Source organism: Stegastes partitus, unplaced genomic scaffold (genome assembly GCF_000690725.1).
Source record: "Stegastes partitus isolate 25-593 unplaced genomic scaffold, Stegastes_partitus-1.0.2 Scaffold298, whole genome shotgun sequence".
NCBI lineage: Eukaryota > Metazoa > Chordata > Actinopteri > Pomacentridae > Stegastes > Stegastes partitus.
Window position 1 is genome coordinate 522601 of NW_007578029.1, and position 20155 is coordinate 542755.

Sequence of the window (20155 nt, forward strand, 5' to 3'; positions counted from 1 at the left end):
AGGCTGATTTTCTGCCAGCTCAGTCCGCCCAGAGGGAGCGTGGAGGTCCAGAGCTGTGCTCAGAGCTCTGCTTTACTGGGATTCCTTACCTATTACATTATCTGGGTCAGGCTACAATCCGGACCCAGTAGAATTAGGGTTAAATGTGTTCTTTGTGTAGGTCAGTGTCAGTCTGCGGCGGCGGCGAGTGAAGTGTGTTGAGGTGTGCAGTACATAAAACAACAGACGCTCGCTGGGACACACGGATTTCTTCACATAATGAATAATGCTTCAGGAGTTGCTCAGTGATATGTGTTGTAATGCAGTCTGTGGTTTCCTTTTTCCTCCACCCTACCTCCGTCTGGTGCATTCCTGTCTCTTGTCTGCCGTCAGTGCATTACTCTCATACAATGTTAATGTTTGAAGAGATGCATGATGGGATTCTTCTAAATCTAAAGTTTTACCCAATAATACTAACCTCAGAATTCTATTAATTAAATAACATTTATAAACGTAAACATTTGGATGTAGTTTAATGCACAAACATCCTGCAGTGTATGTATATTATATATATGTGGAGGCTCCTGTGTGACTATGAAAGGCCTCATGGAATCAAAAACTGTCTCCGCTAAAGTCAAACCCAAACTTTTGCTCGAGACGTCTTCGCGTTCTGGTTTAATGAGGCTACGCTTTGGGTGGAGAAAGTGTGAGATGATTTACACGTCGCACAACAGACTACTCCCATGTGAGTCTGTGGAATAAAAAAGGCGAACCTCGCCGTACAAAGAGGAGTTTGCTCTTTGAAAACTGCGGGACTGACACCAGAACCTTATTATAGCTGCCGTGTGAAATGTCACTGTAACAGTACGAGAGAGAACAGTGTGTAAAAAATGTGCCTTTATGAAGAGTTTCAGAGGAGAAGATTGAAACTTCTTTGTGTATGAAGTTACCAGAAGCTGCTTATCTTACATTAGAACAAACACGTCTCTGGGTTCATCTGTAAATCTCACTTCATCACATCTGTCTTGTTTGTTTAGCCCCAAAAAGTGTTCAAATGACCCACTGTGGTTCCTTTACAAGCCTTCATTACAGACATCCATGCAGGAGATAAGCTGAACAAAGGCTTCAGTTTATCCTTTGTAGGACCTACACTACGTCAGCCCCCGATGAGACATGACTGATAAAACCCTGCAGAGGTTACTTATATACAATATTAATGCATTTTATTGGAAAAATCTTTCATGCATGCAGCCATAAGGAGCCCAGTTGTGCGTCTCTCATCGCCGGCATTCTTTATTTTATTTCTTTCACCTGACAGGCCTGTTTTCTTTCCCTTGACGATCTAATAGATCTCGGTCCTGTGCATGTGATGAAGTCACTGCGTGATGTATGGGCTCGCTGTGTGAGGGAAAGCAGTTTGCATGCTCGGCGGCCTCGGGGAATTCACCACGGCCTGCACAGCCCCGTCTGCTCCCAGCGATACTGTAGCTTTACAAGCAGACGCGACGACGCAGGCTGACTCACACAGAATGTTTTGTTCCATTTAGCTGCTACAAAACCTGCTTTTCAATACGATGTCAAGTCAGTCAAGGACTCGAGTCCGACTTGTTTTTGTCAGACGGGAGACGCTGTTCTCACGCTGAGACGCACGGATGAGTAAATGCTGAACTATTTTAATGCACTAAAGTCATTTTTTTCCAGTTATTTTTACATGTTGATGTACATCTAACCTGTTGGGTGATTCCACTACAGCTCGGCACTTTGTTCAAATGTTTGAAGCTAACGTTTTGTTCTCAGCCTAAAAATTAAACTCTAATCTTTTAGCGTTTTGGATGAAAGTAAGTGGTTTGATTTGCTTATTCTGCATCAAATTAGACACTGATGTGATGAGCTAGCATGGCGCTATGGCTAACGAAGCAGCATTTTACTGCTGTTGTGCAGCATTTAGGGCGACATATGGAGAGTTTTCTACCTTGTTAACATTTCTATGGTGTTTTTTTGATACACATCATAAGCAAAATAAGCAGTCAACACCACAGAAGACGTTTTCTTCTGTGAGACTGCAGTGTACCGATAGCAGTCTCAAAAACGCGGATTCAGACTTTTAGAGTTTCGTATGTAACAAACACAAGGAACCAATCATCTTGCGGGGGCGGGGCTTCCTGTATCGTTTTAGGTTCAAACACATATGGCTGAACATCTCGTCCTTGTGTAGTGTACAGTGTTTGAGCAGAGTCGTAGGCGAGCTGGTGTGCTCGAGGTGCAGCGAGTGGTGTTACATCTATTTAAGGTATGAAAACATTACTGTCATTGAAAACAAACACATACATATAAATATATATATTTTGATAGACAGAGATGAGTTTTCAGGGGATAAATGAACGACTTAATCGTGAAGCTGTTAACATCTCGTTTAACATTCTAATCAATCCTATTTGTATTTATAATCTTCCCCTTTGAAATTCACACAACTTAACAGTTAAATGACAATTCCTCATCAGAACCTAATTACCATAGTTTTCTCTTTGATTAGTCAGATCCCAATCAGCACATCTGAACTAAACCGGGAGCGATCTCGGTCTTTAAATGCGCAAAATTCTGTCGTTTGTTTTAAGCGTTTTGATGTCGTTCTTTATGATGTTTTAATCGTGTTTCTTTGGTGATGACTCCAGATAAACACTCCAGTCGCTTGTCTTCGTACGAGGAACAGCGTCCGGCTTGTGCAGAATTTCAGTAATTCTTCCCGTCGCACGCTTACATTTCGTCTCTCTTTAAGTGGGTCAATAAAAGATTACTGTCCACCCTAAACAGTGTGATTGAGGTCAAAACTAAAGTTTACACACCACACACGTAGAAATCCACTGGAAAAGCAGGTAATATTTATGGTTTCTGAAAGACTCGGCTACTTCTGTTTACTGCACAAGTAAAGCTTGGCTGTTCCAGAGAGCAAACCAACGTTAACAACCACCTTTGCGTTTCCGCTGCATGGCTTTGTCTGCAGATCAGGAAATAAGCAGCCTTATGCGGGATTTCATCCAGATAAGTAAAAGTGGACACAATGCTCATTTGAATCCCTGTGAATGGCTCGTATATGTCTTATCTGAGGTCAGACACATATAATCTCTAATAGCTCCAGATTAGAATTAGCATAGATTTAATAGCAAAGCCGCCTTTTGTGCATTTAATGTTAAACAGTCGACTGATTCTTCTGAAGTTTGTCTGAAAAAAAAAAGGGGGAGTTTATTCTGGAGAAACTTTGCCTGCTTCAAATGAGGAAACTGACATTTCCCTTTTTCTTGCGAACAGCCTCATTAGCTGCTGTGTGAAACGTTCTGGTGTATTTTTAGAGAGACGTCCACCTGAAAACGGTACAAAGACAGTCGCATCCAGAAAGCTGTCACGTTTCTGTGTCTGGATTCAAGTTGTTTCCACCACAGGTGCTGACGTCCACATCAGATTTTTGTTGGAAGCAAATCTGATTGTCTGTGTTTACACAAGATCCCTCTGGTTTATGATGGAAACAACTGGAGTGTGTACACGAGAGACAGAATAATAAGCGTGGCCTCGCAGCCACATTAAACTCTCTGATAGAAGTAAACCTTATAGAAATAATAATCGAGCCACTGAGATGCTCGTCAGAACAACGTGCCACTTGTTTTTCTTTCAGTTATTTTCTCATACTATTAGTCTGCAACTAAAAATAACTGACTTGGTGTTATTTGTACATATATACACCCTGTAGAACCGTCTGATTTCCCACAATTCTGCTCGAAGTTATCTCAGAAAACAAGCAATAACAAAACAAAGACCCCATTCGTGCAGCATCTTTTCTGTTCTGTTTGTTGCTGCTTGTTTACGGAGAAAACTTCCCGCAGAATCGTGGGAAATCAAACCAGTTGACAGGATATATATATATATATAAATATACAGTCGTCCTCAGATGTGTTCATAGCCTCCCATTAAAGAAGGAAGAAAACATCTGTCCCCGAAATAAGTTGACAAAATTTATAATAAATAAAAATTTAAGAAAAATCCTGACATTGCTTTTGAATTGTGGTTCAACTGAAATATTACAAAAAAAAAAAACAAGCATGATGGGACCCATAAACTAATATTTTGTTGAACAACCCTTTGAGTGGCCGGGACGTTTTTTTTTTTTTCGACCAAAATTCAAAAGCAACATCTTATTTCACGAAATTATAATTTAGCAAATTTTTATTTATTATTACTTTTTTCAGTTTCTAGTTATTTGAGTGACTAATGTGAATTTTGCCTTTTCTTTAATGCAAGGGGATGAATAATATCTACAAACATAGACAGAACCGTGACCCCAAGCAGTGCCGTTTGTGATGCTCTTTGTCGAGGATGCAGTCATCTCGCTCTTCTCCTCTGTATGGATTTCCAGCAGACTTGATGCCTCGCGGCACATTGCTGCTTCTCACAGGGGGAAGAATGGGTTTGTCCCATAGATGCATTAAGGTTTGTCCACTGACGATTCCAATGGAGGCAGCAATGTGCCACGAGGCATCAAATCTGCTGGAAATCTATATTAAAAAAAAAAGAGCGAGCATTCACAACAATTAATAACAAACCTCGGCATGTCTGCATGTGTGAATTAATTATAATTTGTTCCAGGATGGATCGTCTAAACCTGAGGCTACATGTATCTCCATCAGCAAACCTACAGGGATCTCCTCAATGAAAAAAAAAGCTTATTTAACCGCCTTTTCTCAAACCACGTCCTCTCAATAAACAGAAAACACACTCCTCTTCAATTCCATTTGCATTTATTCTAAAGGGAAAATATATAATTCAATAAATATTGAGGCAACAACATTGGCAAAGACATTTTGAAGGTGACATTAACATTCAAGAAAACATGGCTGTGTACACAGGGAGGGGACGACAGATTAGAAAATGACGAGTCGGGGCGCCGAGCTGCCAAAAGTGACAGCCGTGGCATTTGAACAAGCTAATTGGTAAAGATGAAAGTTACATTAAAAGTGCATCAGTGCTTTAAACAGCCTCTGAATCGCACCGTTGTTCCAGGAAAATAACACCAATTCATAAACATTGTTTTCTCAGGGCTTGGGAGGAAGTCTCATCTTCATATTGACACCTATTCTTTGTTTACATTGGAGCACATTGAATTTTAAATGAGCCACAGAGGTCCGGGAACTCAAACGCCCCGATAAGATTGAAATGGGGGGAATAAATACAATCACCTAATTTGACTTAAGGTCTGGTCACTGCAGAAGGTGGTACCGCGAAGTCGCTGCGATGACGGATGAGCGTCGCCTTTTCCAGTTTCATGAATACACGAGAGCCCGTGTTACATAAATGTCATCATCTCTGCGAGAATCGGTGGAGATGCTACGCTACGATGCTACGACGGCGTGCGTGGAATAATACTGTGCCTGTACTTCAAGCGGACTCCCACGGACTAGAAGAGCAGCATATTAATCACACCTCTGTGGCGTCTGCAGCTGTGCATCTGCAAGGGCGAATATTCAGGTTTAAGTGGGAACTTGCTGCAGCTGCTGAGCTAACCGTTAACATGCTAGCTACTTGTGCTAACCAAATTAAAATGGCTAACAAAAGGATAAAATGTCTGTTTCTCTGTTGTATTATGCCATTTACACGACTCCCTCTGCCAACTGTGTACTTTTTCTTTTATTAGAGTAACTAAGCGTTTGAAAAGCTAGCAAGTTAGCTAGCTCAGTAGCGCCATAGCTAGGAGGCTAATGCAGTCTGTTTCATAACTGTCTGGAAACTTTTCTTCTTTTGTGTGGCAATTTACACTCACAGAGGAGGTTAAATTAAAACTAGCAACACAGCTAACAGGCTACATGTAGCGTAGCTTCCACCTTTGGTGTTTTTTTTGTTCTTAAAGACCATTTACAGTTAGCTAACAGGGCTGCAACCAATTATTATTTTCAGTGTTGACTAATCTGTTGATATTTTCTTGATTAATTTGACCTGTGGTTCCCAAAAACCCAGCACGATATCCATAAATGCCTTTTTAGTCAGTTTTCTGTCACAGAGTAAGAGAAACGCCGGAAAATATTCACATTTACGTAGCTGCAATCTGATTTTAGACGATCTTTAAAATTGGTTAACTGATTATCAAAACAGTTCAATTTAGTCGACAGCTAACCGATTAATCGTTGCAGCTCTATTGGGTGCATATTGGTCCAAACTGTTGAAATATCATTTGCCTAGACTGATTTCACTGCTACGTACCACCACTTTAAACCACTGCTGGTGTGACCGGACCTTAATGAGGATTTTTAACCCAACAACAGCAGAGTCAGTGCGACTTCGGGTAAAAGCCAAAGTCAGGAGCTCTGATGTTACGGAGCCTAATAAACAAGCTTTAACCGTCGTTCCCCTCTTTAAAGTGACGTGGAACAGTGATTCACAGCTCAAACAGGCCGTCAGCCAAGAAGATGTCCTCATTTACACAATTAGTCAAATTTCCACTTGCTGAGTGTTGGTCAGCTAAAAGGTCTTGGGCCCATTTAGAATCCATTACAGGGTTTTAAAATGTGCCATTTCTATTCAGGGAGGAAATGTTGGGACAGACAGCATTTGTTCACCATTTGGACTTGAGGCCTGTTAGTCAACCCCTAAAGGCTGAACATAATTTTCCGCCTTCTTGTTTATGGAGTCCATGAACCGTTGAGTTTGGAAAATAGCGACTGTAATCTGTCATTCTGTGTCTACAGCTGCTGAGGCGACAGAACGATCGACTAGATTAAGATCAGCTGTTCAAAGCCGGATGTCATCGGGATGAAGCTAAAATAAAACAATGACGCAGTTACACACCAATGACTTCACATTATACCGACAACATATCAGAGACGTTGGGGGGACACACACAGCGTCGGGGTTCTGAAGAAACTCGTCTCGCAGCCTCCTCTGCACACAGACGAACAGGAACAGGAGCAGGGGTGAGAGTGAATCAGTTCCAAGCCACAGTGACGAGTTGTTGAAGAAGCCCTCCCAGCAAAAAGTCTTTGATCCAGCACAAACAACAGCAGCTCCTCCTTTTCCTCCCAGGCAGCAAACCCCCGCCCCCCCATCGCTGGCTTTGGCTCTCGTTCAAAAAGATCACATGTTCTTAAAACCCTCTGTTACAAATGAGCATCTCCCAATGACATCACTTCTGCTGCTCATTTCCTGTTGGTGAGGAAAGCCTTGACTACATCCGCTCTGTCCTCCCAGAGGAAGCAGTCACTTCCCCGAGCAGGTAGCCCGCTGACGGATAGCTTCCTGGTCTGGTGGGGTGGGGGGTGGGGGGCCACATCGATCGGGACGCTACTACGCATTGAGTTTGCATTGGTGCAGAGTATTCCAGTAACATGTACATGAATTGAAGCTTATAAACCCCGTTTCCAGACAAATGCGGGGTCTTTAGCATGCAGGAGAGAGCGTCGCCCCGTAGCGTCCTGCTTGCTCTGTGCTCTGTCCTCCTCAGTCCCATCAGTCACATGACTGAGCAACTTTTGGCTTTGTCCTTCCGGAGGTCCGAGGCCACGGCCGCCAGGTCGGGCCGACCGGGCATGTGTGAAATCCTCTTGTTGGCGCGGGCGGCCTTGCTGCGCTTCACATTTTTGTTGTTTTTGTTGATGCAGGCCAACGTGGCCACGTGGAAAATGTCTCTGACGCTGTTCTCCGACTGCTGAGCCGAGCACTCGATGTAGGGCGCCGAGATCTGCTTGGCCATGCTGGAGCCCTGAGGAGGGAACAGGCCAAACATGGTCACGGGAACGGCAGGCTAGCAAGAGGTTAAGACTTTCTGTTTTTCAAGTGCCAGCGTCAACAATGACGGCAGCATTTTCACTCTAAGGGATCAATTAAAAATGGCTTAAAGCAGAGTACAATGAGCAGCTATTCACCAGATTACAGCACGTTTCACACATGTTCAGCGGTTAAATGTCGCTGCTGATCTGCGTACCTGGTCGTATGAGACCGGCGTCTGTCGGTGGTTGGACAGCTCCACCAGCGTGCTCAGATCAGTGCGCAGGTCTGATTTACAGCCGACCAGCAGCATCTTGGTGTTGGGACAGAACTCCTGGATCTCTCCTTTCCACTGTGGAGACAGACGAAAACCCTCAATCAGGTGAACTATGGATCCTCTCAGTCCATTCAGACATTATCCATCAGCACCGGTCCATTAGCTCGATTCCCAAAAGCCCCAATATAAAGCTTTGTATTTAAAATTGATGAGTTTACTCTGACAGCGTTCAAATATTTGTTAAAATGCAAACATGCCTGTCGGCCACAACAAACCAACAAGAAATCCCACGAGTCCCTCTACCCCCCCACAACTACCCGTTAAGTAGAAAGGTTAAAGCTGCCACTTCCTGGAGCCCCTCATGCTTTGAAGGAACTACAAATAATCCCCATGTTTCCTCCCTGACAACAATAAATGCTCTGTGATCAATGGTATTTCTCTGGGGGCTTTACTCTGAGGCTAAAGTGCCTCAGGGCTGGCTGGCTGGCTGGCTGGCTGGTCAGGGGATCAAGTTCATTGACATCTGAAGAGGAAGTCGTCTTTTAAAGTGCGTCTGCGCAAACATCACTTGACTAAAAGCCTGAAAGGAAGCTAAACGTAAAGTGGACGCTCATTGTCTCAGAACACAAGCTCTAAACGGTGGAACAGTTTAATCAGTAGAGCTTTTGTGGAACGATTTGTGTTGCAGCGACCTGATCAGCTGGTTCCTAATTACTCTGATTCATTTATGATTTTCCAAATGAGGCAACGTAATTGTTCAAAGCCTGACGTCAGCCGGAGTGTGATTGTACACACACACCTCAAATAGGGCTGCCAGGAAAGCCAGAACCATTGACAACGCTGATTTTATCATTATTTACCAGTTCGAGACCTTGGGGGGAAATTACATTCTGCAGATAAGAGTCCGTATATTTGACTTTTATTAAGCCACATAAATAGGACCTGGAGTCTTGCTGGACCTCGACCCATGACCTCAATTATCGAAGATGGCCCTGATGCAGAGGGAAGCATTAAAACCAACGGTGTGCTCCATCAGAGGGGATGTCGGAGGCTTGGATGAGCTTTGGAAACCCCTCACACCTTCCACATGGTGGGTAATTATTGTTGTGTCCAACAGGTCCTCATGGGTCTTCCTGGTGACCAGGACCAAATTTGGGACCGATGGTTTTAATTTCAGTTTAGTCCATCATGGGTTGGATGTAAACATGTTTTATTACTTTATTGGCATTTTAGTCTTTATTGGATGGAGACAGTGAACACAGACATGGAAAGTTGTGAAAGATTGAACTGTTTGGTTTTCGCCCAAACCACCCAGCCCTCAGCTTCACAAAGATTTGATCTAATTTCACCACTGACTTTGCAAATGTGTCTGGTTTTGTGGACAGCTAACAAACAGGACGTGAATTGCAAAATAAGAGCACATGCCAGGTGCTTTTTACTGCAGGACAGACAATGGTTTTAATATTTTTAGCAACCCGTTTCCGAGAGCCATCAAATCTGTCCACCGGTCAGATGACTGATGCTGTCTGTACGTTCGCTGTACGCTCGGACATGCGGGAGTCAGCCGAAGGAAGTCATCGGATGTTAACCGCCGAGCAGCTCCATGTGAGCAGCTGGCGGTTCAGCAGTACTTCCTCGTTCCAACCGCTCTGGGGATTTAACCCAGCGACCTTCCAGTCACACTGCAGCTTTACAACTTCACATCACAAGATCTGACGTGACCGAGACCCCAAACAGGCCTCCTGACTGGAGACTTTAACTTTTGATCTATTTAAATGCAACCTTTGTTAGCAGATCAAACTGAATCAAAGTGAGCAGACTTTAAAGCAAAGAATGACTTCTACTGAGCTTATCAAAGATCTGCTTCGTGAACCAACGTCTCGGTGAGGAGCGACGTACCTTTTTCAGAACGCTGTCGAGTGTTTCAGGGCGGCTGATGTCGAAACAGATGAGGACGGCGTCGGAGTCTGGATAGGAGAGGGGCCTGACGTTGTCGTAGTACGGAGATCCTGAAACAAAGGAAGACACAAAAGTACATTCACAAGCTGTTACCAAAAAAACCCCAAGCTGCTCTATTCATGACCGTGCAAGGAACTTTGTCTGCTCCCAGAGAACAGGTGGCCAGCTGAGGCTGAGACGTTTCCCTGATTCAATTTACAGTTTTGCTATTTTTGGATAATCTAAACAGGGATCCAGCTCCAGGGACTCCAGCAAAACCTGCTATCAGTGCTTCAGAACAGAGAATTGGATCACAAATCTGATTAACACAGATCTTCCCATTTAGGACCCGGTTAGAGGAAGGTTCTTTCTTTCCTGGAAGACCTAAAACTCATCAGACGAGCAGAACACTGGCTTCACACAAAAGGAAATACCAGCATTCAAGTGAGGGACGGCGACCGAATGTACAGAAAAACCTCAAGCAAGGATTCTTTAATGCATTAAAAAAAAAAAGCCAAATTATCTCTTTGAACTCTTAAACATTTCTGACAGTTATTCTCATATGACATGATTGCAGCTCGGCCCTAATCCATAGCAACCAGGCAAGAAAAACAAATAATGCCGCATCAGTAGAAAAATGTGCTGACTACGACAAGATTACTTGTGAAAAAAAATAATGTTCTCTGGAGAAACAGAGAACTTCAGAGTGGGGAAATGACTCCCTCCTCAAATGGAAACCATGTGCGAGGAGACGCCCATCTCGCTGCCAGACTGAAACATCTCCAGAGCAGAGGGGGGAGGAGGTGAGGGGGGGGAGGCGGCGTCGTGTCAAGGTGAGTCAAGATCACATGACAAGCAAGAGGTGACCACACACAACCGGCTGCCAAGAATCTGGAGAATTTTGTTTTTGGTAACTGAAAGGTTCCCTTGGGAGGTCCTCTCTAAACACTGCTGCAGAGAGAAGGCAGGAATGCACGGTCACGTGCACGCTCACTCGCAGAGCTGGTGTTCCTAATCTAAACAGTCTGGGTTTGGAGAGACCGTTTTAAAACTCTCCATCCAGGCCGGGGTCTTGCACAATAGAGATGTGTGCATGTTTATGTCCATCAGCGTCCATGTGTTTGAGCTGAGGCTGGGTGGGAGGTAACACCATCTAAATAACAATCTAATAATTAAAGACTCGCTAATAGCTTCAACATAAACTACACATTAAAACCTTTATACAGGTAAAAGACGGATTGTAGGAGCGGTGTATTAAAACAATAGTTTAGCAAGTTCTTACAAACTAGACATTATACATACAAATAGTTCTGTTAAAGAAACGCAGCTCCTCGTAGAAAACCTCACGTTCTGCCATAGCAGCTACATTACTATAATACCTAAAAAAACTTAAATTATTATTCTAATTGCATTGAAAGGGGACACTTATCTACTAATAAGTTGTTCTGAAAAGACAGCAGATATCATCTAAATAAGCTTCTTTCTTTCTCCTTTTTGGCTGCTGCGCTAGAAGTTAGCTAAAGCGAGCTAATGCTAGCTAAAAGTTTTCCAGACCAACATGAGCAGTTGTTACCCAACTCTGAATATCCACAAATCCAAAATAATGGGGAAAAAGACAGTGGTGTTTAAATGTATACAAAAGATTTTCTTATTTTATTTTAGTATCTGCTAGCCATCAGTACTTAAATGCTGTTTGTGGTTGTAAAATAACAGCCATGCTAATGCTAAGCTAGCTGTGTTTCTATATAATCGTTACGAGAATTTGAAGCAAACATTTGAGCAAGAAAGCACAAATTAGGCTTGTAGGCTATCGCACCCTCCCCCCAAAAACCACGACGACAAAAAAGAAGCTAACAATACGCTAGCTGTATACGACAAACAAAAATTGAGGTAAGTCTTCAGGAATTGTTTTCAATCAGGAAAGTTGGAATTGTTCTGTCATGTCAGCTGGTATCGGACATGTCAGGCAGTCTATTAGATTCGTGAGTTAAATGTTTGTTATGTCAGAACTTATTTGAAAATATAGTTTAATCTCCCATGTAGCATGTTAGCTCATTGTCAAACAAGGCCACAAACCACCTCAAATGAGCGCAAAACGCTTTTTTGTGAAATCCGAGATGTTATTTTCCAAATATTGTTGTTTCCATTACCGTTTTCTGATGTGATATTTCTAAAATGGAAACATGGCTATTGTTTGCAGACTTATTTTTGAATTTTGTTTTCAGCAGCAACCAAGCTAGCAAGAACTGTTAAAGTTTAAATGACCTGGAAAAGTTATTCGAATTACCAAAGTATAGGGAAGTAAATTTGTCATGCACATTTACACGCTAACAGGCAACATATTAGCTTTGTAGTTTAGCTAACTAATGGAGTAAGTGTTAAAATCCCTCTCTGGCCATTGATCAGAATCTGATTCTGTATAAGAATGTCGATATTGAAAGCACCACCTTGCAGGTTCCTTAAGTTTTCCATGACACTCCAGTTTCAAGGTGAATATGATCCACCATGAAGAAACAAAACAAAACAACAAAACACCATATGGCCATGTCAACAGGGTAAAAATAAAACTCCATTTTCACCAGAGGGGGTCTTTAAACATCGTATAAAAGGTAAAAATGCGACGCCTGCTGAAGGTTTTGGCTCTCCTCTAGATTTTCCCAGAACATTGGGTGACGGGGGCTTTTAGTGACGGGACATGATGGGTTTCAGGACATCTGAAGTCACATCGGCGCTCTTGGCTCGAGCTTCGCATTCCACAGTATCATTTCTCTAAATGTTCACATGCAGGGTTCACTCAGGATGCAGCTAATTTCTGTGTCTTAATGGTTATTATCATTTCAAAAAACTGTGAGTCAGTGAAGTGTGGATGCCAGGAACTACACAGAGCAAATTACAAACGTAATGCATTTCAGATGGGAGCGCGCCGGCTGGTTATTTTCCACTCGCTCCCCGAGAATCTTTAAAGCTGTCCAATAGGTGACACCACCTAAACATAAAGGCCAGACGCTGAGCAGCTACCATCGACGGAGCTCAGGAAATGCAAGGCGAGGAGGAATGCGGGATCCCCCACAAGAATTTATTTCCCATTTTTCATGGCTGTCTCACAATCAATCACGACCACATCGCATTGTTTGAAGGGTTTTTTTTCCCTCATCCCTCGCTGCCTGGAACAAATCATTGGAAAAATAAGACCCTGTGACTGAAAGCGTAAGCTGTAGAGCCAGTTGACATTTCACAATGAATTTGCTTGTTTTTTTATCAACACATCTGAGGCGCAGGGTGTGAGGGCTCATTGTTGATACGTCTGCACATATTCCTGTGAATCTACCTGGAGATTAAAGTATTTATAGCCGCCACATGTTCGCAAACCTCTTCAAGCTGCGCATCATGACCGAGAAAAGCGAGCGGATCAAAATGTTGGTGCGGCGTAGGCTGTGAATAGAGGACGTTCTGGGATAGACCTGCATCCGAGACCAACCTCTGCTTTGAGGTCATCCTCCTGCCAGGCGGAAAGATAAGAGGAAATCCCACAGCGACACACACAAAGACCTGGTGACTGTCATCTAATTAGCTCCTGTCATTGTTCTCCCACAGGATCTCTAAATCTGGAAGGAAAGACACACACACCCTGTCCTCCCTTCAACAGCCCCTCTGCCTCCTCCTAAACATGCCCTCTCTAGTGTCACAGAAAACCGATGCGACGCCGGCGGATGCAGCGTAACGCCAGCAAACTTCCACTGTGGTCCTGACGACATGCTCAACATTTTTCCATGACTGTGTAGAATCTCTTTAAGGCTCATTTCCACAACAGCTGGAATAAAAAAAAGCACCACTTAACGCAATGAATATACATGAAACGAGTTGGAAAACACATTCTGCGCTTTTCATGTAATGTGACTCATTATTCAAATTCCCAGATGTTCTCTGCTTTCCGCCATTAAAAAAAAGTCTCCTGATGTTGCCCGTCTGGATTAAAGCTCTAAAATATTCCATGATGTTCAACACATCCCACTTTACACAGTAATGGCTTTCTGACATGGAAATTCACTTTATCTCACACAAACAGAGCAGACCTGAGGTAAGCCAGCTGCGGCTGACAGTCTGGAGGTACGGCAACAGGTCTGCAGGCCTGCTGATTTACTGCATAGCTAACATAGCTGAGCAGAGCGCCGCTGAAGGCTGTTGTGTGCAGCATGTGTGTGAGTGTGTGTGTGTGGAGAGGCGTTGGAGCCTTCGGGGGACACCTGTGGAAACAGCAAAACGGCGACAGGCACGTCGAGCAATCCTGCGCCAGCCGGTTTAAATATATAACCTCCCCTCGCCAGCCGGGCGACGCAAACGGAGGACAAAGAGCGATTTAAACTGGAGTAACCTCCACCAATATCTGAGGTAGTTGCTGTGGTTACGGGGATATCTGATGCTGTAAACACTGCAATCGTACCGTGTGGGATCTAAACAGGTATCAGGTTAAAACGACATCCAGAGTGATAACACACACACAGCGAGATGTGACGCACAATTTATCCCAATGTGATAAGACACGATACTACACGAGATATGGTACAACACAAAACACGCTATGGAACAATAACACGTGTTATGGTACGACATTTTATTACTCAGTGTGGTTGGAGACAGTGTTATGGCAATGTTTAAGGTTATGTGTGTTGGGGTGTGATGAATGGTGTTAGCATATGGTTGGATAAGTTAAAATATGATACGATACATTACAATACACTACATTACGATACGTGACAATCTGTTACAGTATGTCATGACACATTATGATACTTAGATTACATCGTGACATTATGACGCGCTAGCGATGCACGATATTAAAATTTCTGGCCGATACCGATATTAGGATTTCTGATATCGCCGATAACCGATGATAACGACAAATGATGCTAGGATATGGTTGGATAAGTTAAAATGTCGTACATGAAACATGATATAATACACTTTGTTTCAATACGATACATTACAATACACTACAATGTGTTACGATATGTGACAACATGCTACAGTATGTCACGACATTATGATACTTAGATTATATCACAACATTACGATGCGTTACGACTAGCTATGCACGATATTAATCTGGCCGATATCGATATCAAGATTTCTGATATCGCCGATAACCGATGTTACCGATGTCTAATTTTTGTTCACACCAAAAAATTAGCATAAGTAAGCACTGCGAGAACGTGAGAGCGATTCAAAAGAAGCCCAGATTAGACCACATAGTCTTCTTTATTGTGTAACAAACATATTTAAGTCCAGAACCATTTAAGTAAAAACATCGGTGAAATAGCAGCAATATCAAACGTAGAGAACGTAGAGACGAAGGCGCTAACGTTAGACAATCGGCGGTTTTTCAAATTGGCTACATTTGTTCATCAGGCCGATACCGATATATCGGAACAAACGCTAATATCGGCCGATACCGATGTGGGCGCTGATATATCGTGCATCCCGAGTTACGACACATTGCAGTACTTTGTGATACACTTCGATATGTTATGATATGTTGCGATAATTTGATGTTACAATGCAATCAGTTATAACACACAACAATATGTCACGATACTATTTGATACACTACAATACAGTAAGCTGTGATGTGTTTTCTGATACTTAACACAATACAACGCAACACTGTCGGCCTGAGAAGCTTCACTACCTCCACATACACTACAAACGTCCTGCCTTGGTTTGCTTTGTCTTAAAAGTCTGCACTTCACTTATGATTTAGCTCCTGTCGTAAAAAAAGCAGATTTATCACTTACAAAATGAGGCTGAAAACTTTCCAGTTTAACCTGCACTAAATTTCCCTGGTGTGAGCTGTGGAGGTGCACCGAATGACACACAACAACAACAACAACACAGCGTGAGCCAAGTGTGATTCAAGTTTGACATGGACGTTCAAACTGGCAGCGGGTGAAACACATGCGGGACGGTCACGTTTGTGAGCGGCGCCGGCAGGACACATGTACAAGTCCACGGCCAAGAATGCAGAGCGCTCGGTGTGAAGACCGGACACGGGTTTTTAATGTCAGGTGTAACATCACACACACAAAGTCCTTCCATTGCATTAGCACACAGGATGTCTATTAATCTCCCCTCACTCGCGCCCTATCACCGCCCCACTACCGGTCGGCAAATTCCACCGTGATTCAATTTCCCCCCTCCTCCTCCTCCACCTCCTCCTCCCTGGAAACGAGGTAGGGCTTTAGTGATCCTCGCCACTTCTCTTTCTCCGGCCGAGGATCTGGGGCTGCCGGGTACAATAGGGGTCTTTGTAGAGGAGGAAGTAGAAACCTTTAGTCTGAGGAATGCCAGACATGCGGCTCCAATTCGCTGAGCCCAGAAATGTGATCCAATGCAACAATGGCCACAGACAGAAGAATGAGGGAGGGGGGCACGGTGCGATTGTCGGAGGAGCTTAGCGAGCGCCCAGTAAGCTAAGCTGTCCGGCGTTACATGGGAAGCAGCACATGCGACGAGCCCCAGAAACCACAGAGTGAAGCGCGATCATCCTGGACGGCCAGACTTCTTCCATTTCAACTCAGATGTTCCTCAAAGTGGGTCAACTTTTAATGTGCTCACTAAACAAAAACACATTTTCCCCACAAGGTTCCCAGAGATAAATATTGTCAAATGAGCTCCTCGGGCTCGAACACGTGTCTCGTCGGGAGTCCTTGGTTTGAAAATGCCTGTGGTTCTCGTGTTTTCTTCTGATACTGAAGCTTTTATTTGTTCTAACTTTGGGGAAGTTGCCTGAGAGAGTCGGAGCAAACATTCCAGGCTGGAAGTGAGAAAAACACTGAGCCGCTTCCTACAATAAGTATATCAGGAATATTTCAACAAAATCTGTTTAAATCAATCTTCTACGAGCGCGAGATTAGCACGGAAACGATTAGTTGATTGGCGAGGAATTAAACGGCAGCGGTTTTAAAGCTGCTTTCGTTGATGTTTTAATATAAACGATGTAGGAACAAACCTACACAGAGTCAGATCTACTTTAGCATCTTTCAGCTCATTGTTTCGGGCTGATCTCCTGCAGCTTTAATGTTTAGCTTCAGATGCAACAAGCAGCTGTTTTGCTCAGAGGGACTTGTTGGGTTCTCTGTTTAAATGTGTTTCTATACTTTACCACGTTAAGCCCTGTGAGACGGCATATGTTGTCAACGAATAAAACTGACTTGTTTGAAGACTACGTTGGGATAAAACGCAGCAAATGGCCCAGCAGGCTACGCTAGCGGCTACGTGATGAACACAGCAGAGCATTTAGCAGCTAGCTATTATAAAGTGAATACAACTGAAACACAACCCTGTATAGACTTACAACTTTATCAAACAATGCCACCCTAAAAACAAAAGCTAAAAGCCAAATTAAGAAGAAGGAAGTGTAAAAAGTGGAAGTTTAGCTTCTTAAATGTGAGGATTCGGTGCTTCTTGCTGTTTCTCAGCACTAGAACTGTACCCGCCACCTCGCTCCCCATCAAAGCTCTGGGAGGCGTTTGTTTTCTGACATTTTAAAAACTCGACTGCTAATAATAAAAGCAGCTATTTACAGCCCTGCCTTGGATTACCTATTTAAAGCTCCCGAGATGCTTTTGTGTCGACTCCTCTCCTGTAAAGTGAGACGAGGCCTCGGGCGGCCAGGTGCTGATCCACAGGCTGCTCTGTTTGCCCTCCGCCTCCCGTTTGACTCCCAAACAAACACCTTTTGCGGCTCATTCAGACGAAGCAGACAGAAACCGCTTCCTCCTGAAAGAGGCATCAAAGGCGGCACCTCTGCCCCGGCGGGCCTCGCCCACAGACGAGCAGGGTGTGGGGGCCAAATGGAGGGCTGTGCAACTGGCAGGCGTTTACCTTAATGACCCGAATTACTCCCATCACCCTCCCTTTTAAACACACTCACACACCAGGCTGCTCATTAGGCCGCTCATCACCGCAGAACAAAGACCACCTCGGCGTGCGGAGGTGTGTGTTTGTGGGGAAGGGGAGGAGGTGTTTGTCTTCATCCCTGTGGCGGGGCTTTTGTGCCTCCCGCCCCCCCTGCCTCCCCCCCAGCACACCTCAGGAGACGAGGGATCAATGGGATTGGTCCGTGGCCGATGGGTGTCTCTACAAACAGGACCAGTCAAGTCGAAAGCTCTATCAATCGGTCACTAGGTGTGTGTGTGTGTGGTGGGGGTTGGGGGTATCTGGCTTCACTGATCTAATAGGAAACGCTCCCCCTCCTCACCACCACCACCACCACCACCACCACATCCCCGACTCCCCCTTTTATTCTGTTTTATGAAGCAGAGAGAAAAAGAAAAATGGCTCCAGGCGGCCGGCCAACACGGCGCAATAAAACAAAACTCTCACTCCTCCGGCCGCCTTTCATTTCATCGCCTCCCCACTTTTCCACACAAACCGGAGGGGCCGAGGAATTTCAAATTGGTTGTGCTCGTAGCGTTTCTGGGCCTGAAAACGAGGATTCTTCTGCTGATGCCGTTACTTTTATTCCCTCTGAAACTCAGCGAGAAGGTCAAAGGATCCAACTTTTTTTTTTTTTTTTTTTTTTGCATACGAGAAAGTTCCCCAAACATCGCTCAGGAATTCCAGGCCAAGGACCCGCAACAGCTGGCTGTCGGTTTGTCACCGCCCATCACTCCCACACACACACACACACACACACACACACAACACATGCTCACACACATGCAACATACGCCTCGCTCACGCCTCGCTGCTGTGCCATTCACCGCTCGGGCATTGATGGATGGGAAAGTGGGTTTGTTTACACACTTAAAAGCACACACACACACACACACACACAGCTGGTTTAGGCTACGAACACAAAGTCCAACAAACAAGCGATAAAAAAGCTGGAGAGCCAGGACTCGTGTTGCACAACTTTCCACCCCCACCCAAAAAAAGAACAAAAAAACGGGGAAGTCGGATAAATTTCCAAAGTGTGTTCACCAGATGTATGGATGTGAGCGCCTGTCGTTGGGTTTCCTGTTTCTGCTTTTTGCTCAGCTGGGAGGGAATCCATAAATCAAATCCACTCTGGATGCCAAAATGTGTGCATGTAGGTAAAAGGTGAGGCCGGTTCTAATCTGAGGGGGGAAATGTGTCTGGCTTGTATAGGAGCAGCAACCCCAGACTATGAGCAAGGATTAACCCGGCTTTATTGATTAAAATGGGTCACAGATTAATTTCATTACTCACAAAAAAAAAACAAAAAAATAGGCAGACATGCTCTTTAGAATTTGTTGAGGTAGAACCTTAAAGCTGCAGCACATGGATCTAATCAGCATTTTTCCCACAGTGACCTGCTGGAAACTGAAAAATCGTAATTACCTGAAGTGTCCCACAAACTGAGCTCAATCCTCTGCGTGTCGATTTCAAAACTGGCCGTGTAGTTTTCAAACACTGTGGGGACGTAGCTCTGCAGGAAGGAGAGAAAGTTTGATGAGCAACATGAAGCAGATTAATTATCCTGCAGCTGATGTCTCAACTAACACATGCATTAGAGGAAGACAGTCCTGCATCATGACTGGATCTGTTACTGGTGTTTTTCCTTCCTATCACAGTGCATGTGTGTTTAATCAGCCTCCAGCCTGCAGCCTTCAGCAGCCTCTCACCTCCGGGAAGCAGTCCTTGGCGAACACGTGAAGCAGCGCAGTCTTCCCGCACTGGCTGTCCCCCACCACCACGATCTTACACTTCACACTCTGACTGGGATCCATGCTGGATTTCAGAGATAACTTCTGACACGAGCGTCTCTCCTTCATTGATTTCAGTCGGGATGAAATAGGGAAAAAATGAGTCCAATCCCTGGAGTCGTCGAGGTGTAAGAAAAAAAAATAGAAAAAGAAAAAACCCCACAAGCGACAGATGCGGTGTGTCCTCTCCCTGCCTGCCTGCCTGCGCTCCTGCCCGCTGCCTCCTCCGGTGTCTCCGCCTGCTCTGAGCCGGTAAATGCCATTTGCTTGTATTTATAACGTGGCAGGAGCCAATGGCAGCGGCTCTGCTCGAGAGGCTCGGCCCTCCTCCTCCTCCTGCGAGCCTCCACACAGCAGCCTGCAGGGCCCGTCCTCCATCATGGCGCCCCCGTTTGGACGACACAAGGGCCGCAGCTTGTGTCAAATAAAATAAAAATAAATTTAAAAAAAACAAGAGACACAAAACTAAATAAAGTAGTGGTACTTTCAG

At 44.3% G+C, this 20155-nt stretch overlaps 1 protein-coding gene across 1 annotated transcript; it reads right to left on the minus strand.

Annotated features, from left to right (window-relative positions):
* Nucleotides 1-4749: 4749 nt before the first annotated feature.
* Nucleotides 4750-19907, minus strand: rnd3a (Rho family GTPase 3a). The gene is made up of 5 exons (XM_008283146.1): nt 19585-19907; nt 19301-19388; nt 9899-10008; nt 7940-8074; nt 4750-7717 (listed from the first exon to the last, which is right to left on the minus strand). The coding sequence occupies exons 1-5, from the start codon at nt 19732-19734 to the stop codon at nt 7469-7471; spliced, it is 732 nt and encodes a 243-aa protein (XP_008281368.1). The 5' UTR covers nt 19735-19907; the 3' UTR covers nt 4750-7468.
* Between the last annotated feature and the right edge of the window lie 248 nt (nt 19908-20155).

What these genes read in the sequence shown, in the direction of transcription:
- rnd3a (XM_008283146.1), bottom strand. Translation starts at nt 19,734, where the DNA reads ATGAAGGAGAGACGCTCGTGTCAGAAGTTATCTCTGAAATCCAGCATG. An exon ending in CCAAGGACTGCTTCCCGGAG is followed by an intron (nt 19,389 to 19,584) that starts GTGAGAGGCTGC and finishes TCCTTCCTGCAG; the next exon opens with AGCTACGTCCCCACAGTGTT. An exon ending in TCGACAGCGTTCTGAAAAAG is followed by an intron (nt 8,075 to 9,898) that starts GTACGTCGCTCC and finishes CTGTCTCCACAG; the next exon opens with TGGAAAGGAGAGATCCAGGA.